This window comes from Anomaloglossus baeobatrachus, chromosome 3 (genome assembly GCF_048569485.1).
Source record: "Anomaloglossus baeobatrachus isolate aAnoBae1 chromosome 3, aAnoBae1.hap1, whole genome shotgun sequence".
In the NCBI taxonomy this organism is placed as follows: domain Eukaryota; kingdom Metazoa; phylum Chordata; class Amphibia; order Anura; family Aromobatidae; genus Anomaloglossus; species Anomaloglossus baeobatrachus.
This window is the reverse complement of record NC_134355.1, coordinates 364860916-364871777: the sequence shown is the minus strand read 5'-3', so window position 1 is coordinate 364871777 and position 10862 is coordinate 364860916. Positions and strand designations below refer to the sequence as shown.

Here is a 10862-nt window from a genome sequence, read left to right as displayed (position 1 = left end):
TTATTTTAATGATCTAATCTATGTAATTAACATCATAGGGGAGAATATATATTAGTTAAATTATGACATTATATTCTGGAGATTTTAATTATAATTACTCCACATGTCAAATCTAATTTTTAATAAATAAATGGGTACATAGTGTATTTATTAGTGTGCATTACCATATTATAATTAGGGCATCTTATAAGATGAATATTAATAAAATCAAATTACCATGAAATGTGACCTGTGATTTCTTGCAATGTCGAGAATGTGCAAATCTTTTTGAATTTATACAAATATATAAAAATAGGGATTTTAATGTAGTGCTTGTGTCAACAGTATCAAGAAACAGGATATACCATTATATTAAAGTGCAGCTAAAGCGGGCTTTACACGCTACGATATATCTAACGAGATGTCGGCGGGGTCACGTCGTAAGTGACGCACATCCGGCATTATTAGTGATATCGTATCATGTGACAGCTATGAACGAGCAGAAATACCTTCTCGTTCATCGCTGACATGTCGCTCATTTTCTAAAAATCGCACGTCCGGTTGTTCATCGTACCCGGGGCAGCACACATCGCTCCGTGTGACACCCCGGGAACGATGAACTGCAGCTTACCTGCGTCCGCCGGCAATGCTGAAGGAAAGAGGTGGGCGGGATGTTTACGTCCAGTTCATCTCCGCCCCTCCGCTCCTTTTGGCCGGCCGCTGTGTGACGTCGCTGTGACGCCGAACGTCCCTCCCCCTTCAGGAAGTGGATGTTCGCCTCCCGCAGCGAGGTCGTTTGGAAGGTAAGTACGTGTGACGGGGGGTTACAGGATTGTGTGGCACAGGCAACAAATTGCCCGTCCCGCACAAACGATGGGGGCGGGTGTCATCGCAAATGCGATCGCACAATCAATTGTAACGTGTAAAGCAGCCTTTAGAGCCATGAATTAGCCAAAAAATATCATAATCCAGGATATGCATACTCTAATGCTATTAATTTCCAACAAAATTGGTTTTCTAATAAATTGATCATATACAGGTTGCACATAAATTCTGATGTGAGTGGATAAAACTCACTTTTTTTACTTTGGGGAATGTTAATGTGCTATTTCTTTCCAGAGAATAAAATAAAGCAGTTCTTCACAATTATTGTTGATCAGAGGTCTCAATGACTAAAGCAGAAATTACAATGTAATTCTTAGTCATATTGACGCTGCTTTAGAACTCAATTTTAGAAACTGAATTCATGTGCAAATAGTGCAACAAGAGCTATAAGTTATACGTAAGTCATAGTAGCGGTCATTTGTTAATACGATGACCTATTTCATTATTTACAGACGGACATGCACATTACATTGACTTATACAGACAAGATACAATTAGTTGTGACATTAGAACAAACCTACTACAAGGTTGTCATTTTTTTTTAATAGATTACATGAGATATCCTTCAAATGTAGCACATAACGGATATCAGTACAGTATATTACCTATTTCTAAGAAAAAGTACATTAAATACACAACAATACCATTGTACGGTGTGTTTCTGTGCACAAACTGATTGGCCTTCGTTGTCCTTGCCTGCAGGAACCATTGATTTCCTCCCATATAGACATAAACTGTTCTAAGAATGGGAAGTCACTTAACTGCATATACGTTATAGTCCAACTCACCTCTAATTAGCTTTCTATCGATGCTCAATATCAAATGGTATTCTATATTCCATAAAAAGCCCAAAATGCATACTAAGGTTACCACATATTGTGCAAGTATAGTACATCGTATCCAGTTTATTTTTTATATATGATGATCAAACTAAAGATTACATCTAACTCCTTTTATTTCAGGGTAAATTTTGTACAAGTGATGTGAGGTATTAAAAAAAAGTTTTCCAGTGTTGTTTTCTTTTCCTTTTTGACAAATACAATACATAAGGAAAAAGGTCCAAAAGGACAACACAGATATTCAGAGACTACAAACAATGCTTTAAAAAAATGTAAATCTATATCTGAATTGTTCAGTTCACTTCGTTTTCAAAATAAATGAAACTATATAATTAAAAAATAGTTTTGTATAATAAAATTAGTGCTCTTTTCTGTAAACTAAGGGGAGTAAGATACTTAATTGTAAATGGCATTGACGTTATATCTAGAGATGGCGAACAGTTAAATATTTGGGTTTGGGTTATGCTATCTGAATACCCAGTACTATTCCTGTATTTGTCACGAATAATGAATCTAAGGTAAGTTAATAGGGAACCCGAGCATTTTTCTTGAAGATTTCCCAGAAAAATGCTTGCGATTCCCATTGACTTGCATTAGATTTGTTATTAGTGCGGAATACTGGAATAGTATACCAAGCATTCGGATAGCATAACCCGAACCCAAATATTTCACTATTTGCCCATCTCTAGATATCTCATTATGCATACTTTAGTTTTTTATGGTTATTTTTCACTGCAATTTACCAAGGGGGCCAAGCATTTCCGTAGTTTGATTTTTTTTTACATTATGTCTGACTTATACTGCCTCTGCAGTTGTATCTGTGGACACAGACATGGTCACTTTGGCAATCTTAACGGTGCTTTTAATGCAGCTTTCAGCTGCCCGGTGGACATTACTGTTATTAGCATGTCTATTCTGACAGTCTGACTCCATACTGTTATCAAGAGGCTGCGCAGTCCCTTCACATGAAGGGAACATGCTACAAAATGCATTTCTCAAGTCTTTGCTTCGAAGGGCATAGATGATGGGATTCACAGTTGAATTAAGCAAGCAAAGCATGCTGCAGAAGGCAAACACTGTCTTCACTGTCTTGTTCATTTTCCCAAAAACATCATAAACCATAATAGCAAGAAGAGGACCCCAACAAATTATTAATACAACTAGTATTAGTACCAGTGTCTTGGCTAACCTAATATCCATACGCGTCTGGTCCGGTCTAGTGATGTGCACTTTGCCATCTTCCGATGTGTGAACTATGATACTTTTTTGAGTGCCACGTTGCAGCATTCTCACAGCATGGTTGTGTGCTTTCCATAATATATACATATATGCATACACTATAAACAACAGAAGAACACTGGTTACCCCAATCCAAAACATTAGATATGTTTCATCGATAAGGGGGAAAATATCTGAGCATACAGATTTAAGCATTTTGCAATTCCATCCTAACAGAGGAAGAACAGCTATGACTATAGCTATGGTCCACATCATGCAGAATGCAATGACAGCTTTTGTCCTGGTGACTATTCTTTTATAAGACAAAGGCCTGTGTATTGAGATGTACCTGTCTATTGCAGTAAGGAACAGACTGCCAACTGAGGCTGTAAATGAAGCAGTGACGCCCCCTAGTTTAAACAAAAAAACATTAGGACTGTCTATCCGATGAAAAACATGAAAATCAACAAAACTGTAGACAAAAATGACACTACCTAGAAGATCGGCCACTGCCAAACTGCCAATAAAATGATAAGAGGGTCTGCATCTCAAACTACGTGAGTGCAAGATGACACACAGCACAAGCATGTTCTCCAGGACAGTAAATGTACCCAAAGTTATGGAAAGGGCAGCAATAACTAGCTGCTGACTTGGGGTAAGAATCATAAAACATTCCATATCCATGAAGTTGTTCCCACACTGTACATTGTCTTCACCGTCTTTAAAAGAAGTTATACTATTGTTGAGCAAATCAGTTCCATTAAATGGATCCAGATGTGGAGTATTTTGCCCATCAATTATTTTCTCTTGAAAGGAGGATAAAGCCATTTTCTGTGGGAAGTAACCCAGTTTTGAAATATCACTCTTTGCATCTTCATACTGAACTTCATTTGCTCCCATATAGAGAAGGTCAGTGGTAATTGTTCTGAATGTAGTGTCCGCCAGGCCATCCAAGATAGACTTCATTACCTCGGACTTAACTTAAAATTCTTCCAAAGGAAAGAATGGAGTGGATGATCACCACCTGTAATGAACAAAAGAAAACATGGTGAGTAAACATAGAAATGGGAGATGACAGTATATGGAATTTCATTTAGTCGTCAGTAAAGTGATCATCTCACAAATAATACTTATCAACCATTAGGTATAAATATATAATCAATGAAGTATGAGTGATGGGATTCCCACTAATTCATGAATAGGTGTCCCATGTGTGAGTGGTGTGGTAGTGCTTATGAGTAACCACCACTTTATTTACTTCCGTGGGTCTATGGGGCAGCACCATGACCACGGCTCCCATAGAGAGCGAATTAAACAGTGGTCACACATGTACAACGTCTGCTCCATTGTCATAGGACTCAAGGGGGACAGGTTTTCGAGATTGTGCAGGTCCCTAAAGTTGTCCCCTAAACTATCATCATTTAGAATCTATCTTGTAGATAGGGGATAAATGTTTTTTTGTGGGATAATCGTTTAAAGGCAGACATATCAAGCCACTATATTATGTTTTGTCTTAGTAGAGAGAAAGATATTAAGATGAAACTCATGGTTTGCATGACTTTTTTTATACTTGTATGTCCATCACATGGTGGTGCCTATTGAGGGATATTAATCAGAGATCTTGAAAGCTGCGTGGCAATAATACAGAAAGTTTATTAGAAAATTTTAATTCTTTTTATTATACAAAAATGCATTTATTTGCTGAAGCAGGAATCCTCTTACAGCCTTAAGGCTAGGTTTGCTTTCTTGGTTAGTACCGTTTATGCCTATTCTATAGTTTACAACTTTACATAGCAGGGTTGGATAGTCAACAACATATGAAATTAAACTAGATATTAAATACCTGTTTAAAGATATTCTATCATGATTATTTATATGCTTAAAGAAGATCAAATTGCTGTTGAATTATGGTATGTTAGTTACAGTGGTGAGACTTTGTATAATACTTAAAAATAATGTTCAATTTCATCAATACTCTATTGGAAATCGTAATCAGCAGAAGAAAGTAGATTTCATGAAAGTTTGATCAGAATATTATATATAGTACTGGTCAGATAAATCTTTAGTTTCACTCCATTACAGACTAAAATGATCATTAATGGGATTATCCCCCACCAATCCGATACTGATTAGTAATGATGGGCAAATGTGCTCAGCACTGCACGATACTCGATTGAGCATTGGGATGCTCGAGATGCTCAATACTAAATAGAATATCCTGCTACACAGGTGCAATGCTTGAGTGCCTATACAACATGTTTTGCCCCCTTTTTACAGACACTAAACATGTGGGAATTGCCTGCCAATCGCAGAAATACCATAGCAGTGTTGGCTACTGGCATTAGTGTGGCTGGCTTGCCGCTTAGTGTCATAGGGTCTACATAAGACCCAGTCATGCCATGCTCAAGGCACTATACACAGATATAGTGTAGGGAGAGTTTCTGTTAGAGAAGGGACAATGCATCATAGTACTTGCTGGTGCAACTTTAAACCAACAGTCCAGATCTATTTCAAGTAGATTCTATTTTCTAATAATACAGTTCTTAGCTGCAATTAGTGTAGGGTAAGATTCTGGAGTAGATATAGTGTATTAGGGATATTAAGGCAGGGTTTTGTCATGATCCTGCTTTTCGGGCTATGCTTTCCTGCAGAGTTTTTGCTGGTCCCTATCTTTCCTTTAGGGCCTCGTTTCAGGTACTGCTCCGCTTTATCTGGGAGCTGTTTCCTCCTGAATGCTGCCAATGATACTTCTTCCTAGGCAGTGCTCGTCTCTGGTTCCCATGAGTGTCTTACCTGATCTTGTCCCTCTACCTTGTTTCCCCATTCCCCTCTTGACTCCTTCCTACTGACTTTATTTCCTCATACCCTGACCTCAGCTTGCTCTCCGACTTCGTCTCTACCCGCCCTCTTGTACTGACGTGACCTCTCTGTGTACCTATTCCAGTTTGTCCTTTGACTCCGTCTCTGCCCATCCCCTTATTCTAACATGACCTCTCTGTGTACTGACTCCTGGCTTGTTTGACTGTTTCTCATAAATCACAGAGAAATACTCCTAAATTTTAACTTTTATTGAATATAAGCAAAATAAAAACGTGCAAAATAGGGGGTTGTTATATATAAAATACCCTAAGGGTCTAAAGTACAATTTGATATACAAACTAGTGGACCAGCCAGCGGTATATCCCGACAAAGAGTGGGGAATGCTTATATCGCTCCACCAGTCAACTTTATAAACAATAATAGATCAATTATTTAACATTCATTATAGAAGCATTTTTACTACACAGTTATTTAGTCTAGATCCAATAATTATCCATGTATTGAGAAAGATATGTGTTACTGGTAGATGTATAGGCAGATTTAGCATATATGTCCCAAATACAGATATTAGAACCATATGTGTTTTTTTTATAAGACAGTATGAAAACAATATATATATAGATTACTGTAGTGGTATAAATTAAACATACAGTATTCTTTTTATGTCAAAAACATAAATAGTTTAGCCCCAAAATATTACCGGACGCATTTCCCCTCCTTGGGTTTAGGTTCATCAGGGGTATAAATATAATATATGTTCCATAGTATATCAAAATTATATAATGTATCAGATTGGATTCATATTTCTTAAAAAAGAATATTGTTACACTGAAATTGAATAACTCACTAGGACCTCTTTTCCCATAAATATAGCCTCACTCTGATGAAATGTTTCACATCAGGGAGCTCTTGCCTAAAACAGATTAGGGAATTTTTCAGAATAGCCAATCAGTTCTTTTTAAATTCATTCCATAAATTCATACCTATGACTGTATTTTGTCATCAGATGTTAGTCTACTTCTTATAATGACAAGAAGAGAAAAAAGGAGGGATGGGGATTTGGATAACTACAAACGTCCCCTTCAGCTGATTGTAAGGGTGTGGATAAGAGTCCTCTTCTCCTGTCAGATGTCAGGTTTGCTGAAGGGGATAGATAGTGTATTAGTGGCATTTAGACAGGGTTAATTGCTTTACAGTCCTTGGTGCTACCATCTACAAGCAACAGTCCTTTTCTGGGCTAACTTAAATAATTCTCTAATAATACCAATGTTAGTCAGCAATTAGTATAAGGTTAGATTCTGGAGCAGTGTTAGTATATTAGAGGCATTTAGGCACAGTTCATTGCGTTACAGTCCTTGGTGCTGCCACTTGTAACCAACAGTCCTTTCCAGATCTAATATAAATACATTATATTCTCTAATAATACTGATATTAGTCTTTATTTGAGGTATGTAGTCAGGGTTCTTTGTGTTACCGTCCTTAGTGCTGCCACATACCACCAACAGTCCTTTTCAGGACTAATTTTAAAACATTCTATACCCTGATAATACTGCTCCTAGCTGCATACATCAGTTAAAATGCGCAAGGTGTGCGGTAAGGGATGGGAAAGTGGACGTCCCACTGATGAGGGTGCACACAGAGGCTGTGGCAGTGGGCCAAGGCACAGTGTGCCTACTGCGTGAGGACACCAAACATATGCATAATCTACAACAAACGTTCTAACCAGCTTTCCAGGGGGCACAGGACACCACTGTTAATGCCAGAACAGTGCAAACAGGTTGTGGGTTAGATGGCAGATAATGCTTCCAGTTTGTTTCCCAGCACCACCCTATCTTCCACATTGTCCAATTTAACTAGCCTAGAGTCTGTATAACAATCATTACCCTGATCCTCCTGTCTCCCACCATGACAAGTTCCATTAAGACAAGTAATCCCATACTTGGACACTTCAAAGAGCTTTTTATATTTACATGTAATGATTCTGGCTAGAGATGGGTAAACCGGCAGATGTTTGGGTTTGGTGGATTCAGCCGGGCTTGAAAAAAAATATACTCAGCGCAGATGTCTAGGGGCTGCAGCCCTCAGATGTGTGCGTTATTTTAGCTGTGCATCAAAGTACCAGGGATCCCATGCAGCTCTTTTTATTTTAAAAAAATAATTTTAAAAAACAGCTTGCAGACCCTCAAGCAGTGTGAAAGCCACATGAGAGACTCTGTAAGTATAACTGTCCTGCTTTAATCACCATTTTGCTTCCTTTCAACTTTTTTTAAATTCTTTTTATTTTTACCCATGTGGCCGAACCTGAACAGTAATGCTGGCGTCACACGGTACGATATATCGGGCGTTATGTTGTCGGGGTCACGTCGTTAGTGATGCACATCCAGCATCGTCAGACATATCCTACCGTGTGACACCTCGGAACGACTGTGAACGAGCAAAAATACTCACCTTATCGTTGCTCGCTGACACGTCGTTCATTTTCAAAAAGTCGGTCCTCCTTCTGTGCTCCGGTTGTTCATCATTCCCGTGGCAGCACACGTTGCTCCGTGTGACACCACAGGAATGACGAAAACAACTTACCTGCATTCCACCAGCAATGTGGAAGGAAGGAGGTGGGCGGGATGTTACGCTCATCTCCGCCCCTCCGCTTCTATTGGCCGGCTGCCGTGTGATGTCGCTGTGACGCCGAATGTCCCTCCACTTCAGGAAGAGAATGTTCGCCGCCTACAGTGACGTCGTCCGGGAGGTAAGTACGTATAATGGGGGTTAACGACTTTGTGCGACACGAGCAACAAATTGCCCGTGACGCACATACAACGGGGGCGGATACGATCGCTTGTGCGATCGCATGACAGATCGTCCTGTGTGACGCTGGCATAACACGGACTTCCTTGAGAAGTCCGTATTCGGAGTCCGTGCATGGAACACCAATTGCTGTCTCTAGAGGTGGATGATGATGAGGCACAATTGACAACAAATCCTGTTGTTAAGTCAACAAGTCATGAGGAGGATCAGAATGCAGAAGTAGAAGATGAGTTGGTAGACAATGAAGTCATTAACCAACCTGGGAATGTGGCATGCAGAGCGAGGACAGCAGTGCAGAGAGAGAGGGATCTGCAGCACTGCAATAGGCAGAAAGTGGTAGTGGCGTGGCCAGAGGGAGTAGTCATTATTGTGTTCTCCATTACACACATACTCGACAAGTTCCCAGGCCAAGAGTTAGGTGTTCCCCCTCTCTGGCACTTTTTTAATGAAAAAGCATAAAATAAAAATCATATGCTTGGGCATATGTCTTCAAACCACCCACCTAGGTGGGACAAATAATTAGGTTTACAATCAATGTCTGCACGTGACACCACTGCCTCTTCCCCTGGGCTACATCTTTGCCAATCTCCTGTCCAGGATGCAGGCTCAGATGCCTCCTACCTTGCACTTGTTGTTGCACATTCACAAACACCATCAGCAACCAAGTCCACTTCTGTCCCAGCCCAGCGTTCAGCTGTCCCTACCCCAGGTCTTGGAACGCAAGCAAAATATGCACCCACCCACAAGCCCAAACACTAAACACTTGCACTTAGTGCATAGGTTTTACCACTCTAGGAATGCCACTATTTTTAAAATTGTAAAAAAAGTATTATGAGGCCCTCCTTTACATGCTGGTATTGTGTATTGCAATTGTAATGGATCTGAGCAAAACACATGGTGTGCAGGTCATAACCCGGAAGGTATATGATCCATTTTTACACATCTGTTGACTTATATTGGATGAGTCAGATGAAAAATATGGATCAAAGTAATACATGCTCTGATTTTTTTTACACACAGCTCATCAGTATGTGTCTGAAACCTTCATGTCAGCTACCACTTTAGTCAATATTCAGGGCCAATATTTGGCTGTGTAAAATTACCCTTTGATGTCCACACCATTGTATTTTACTCAGTTTTCCTAGGACATAAGGTTGGTCCATATTATAATACCTAGATAAAGCATATGGCTACACACTCCCTCCAGCCTCCAGCCATGTGCTTATCTTGGCTGTGTATCAAAATAAGAGGGATCCTATATGTTTTGTTTTTTTCAAATTATTTAAATAAATAATTTTAAAAACTAGCGTGCAGTCCCACCGATTTTGATACCCAGCCAAGAAACAGCCAACAGCTGTGGTCTGTTATTCTCAGGCTGGGCCCGCCCCAGCCTAAAAATAGCAGCTTGCAGCCACCCAGAATTATTTTCGGAAATCTCATTCACTTTGCAGGTAGTTAAGTGCATTTTCTCCACAGCAAAAATGCACAGAAAAAAACACATCAAAAACGTGGAAAAAATGCTAATATTGTTGGTAGGGGTCTGATATTTGTATATTACTGGTGGTGTTTGAGTAATAAAAATATGTTAAATTCCTCTAAAGTGTGAAATACTTATCCTTAATCATTCTCTGCCTTACAATCCTGACTATTTGCATGCAGGTAGCACAAACACTTACTGTTTAAGGAAAGCAGATGTTATTTACCTATATTACAGTTTGTGCTTTCTTCATATGGGGAGATAAGGTATGCACACCAGTGACTATGTAAGGGGAATACATGGAATAGCAGAAACTGCTGTGTGAATACTGACTTGAAAAATCCAATAGCTATATGAAGAGTGAAAATGTGAAAAATGGAATCTGCATTACTGCCATGAACATATGAATCAAGAGAAATTTAGCTACTGAATTGATCAATGCAATAGAGCCCCAACACTACGCCAAAGTATTTCTCTACATTGGGGTCCCTAGCTTGTGTGTGTCCTCTCATGCAGTTAAAAAACTTACCGTGTATGGGAAGCTGAGACCCAGGCTATTTATGCGTATTATATGGATTGGCAATAGGTGTGGTTTCTCTTGATTCATATATTCATGGCAGTAATGCAGATTCCATTTTTCACATTTTCACTCTTCATATAGCTATTGGATTTTTCAAGTCAGTATTCACACAGCAGTTTCTGCTATTCCATGTATTCCCCTTACATAGTCACTGGTGTGCATACCTTATCTCCCCATAGTGATGTTTTTGAAGGTTTTTTGCACCCAGTTCAGACTTAGAATGGAGTTCCAAACGTTATTCCTATTTGTTAGTAGTTTT

The 10862-nt window shown here is 39.3% G+C and overlaps 1 protein-coding gene across 2 annotated transcripts in view; it reads right to left on the bottom strand.

Annotated features, from left to right (window-relative positions):
* Window positions 1–1754: 1754 nt before the first annotated feature.
* Window positions 1755–10862, bottom strand: part of CNR1 (cannabinoid receptor 1) — a 142301-nt gene continuing 133193 nt past the window's right edge. For both annotated transcript variants that reach the window (XM_075340139.1, XM_075340140.1), the window contains exon 2: window positions 1755–3945. In XM_075340139.1, the coding sequence (XP_075196254.1) occupies window positions 2499–3887 (1389 nt within the window). In that variant the 5' untranslated portion in view covers window positions 3888–3945 and the 3' untranslated portion in view covers window positions 1755–2498. The remainder of the gene's footprint in view (window positions 3946–10862) is intronic.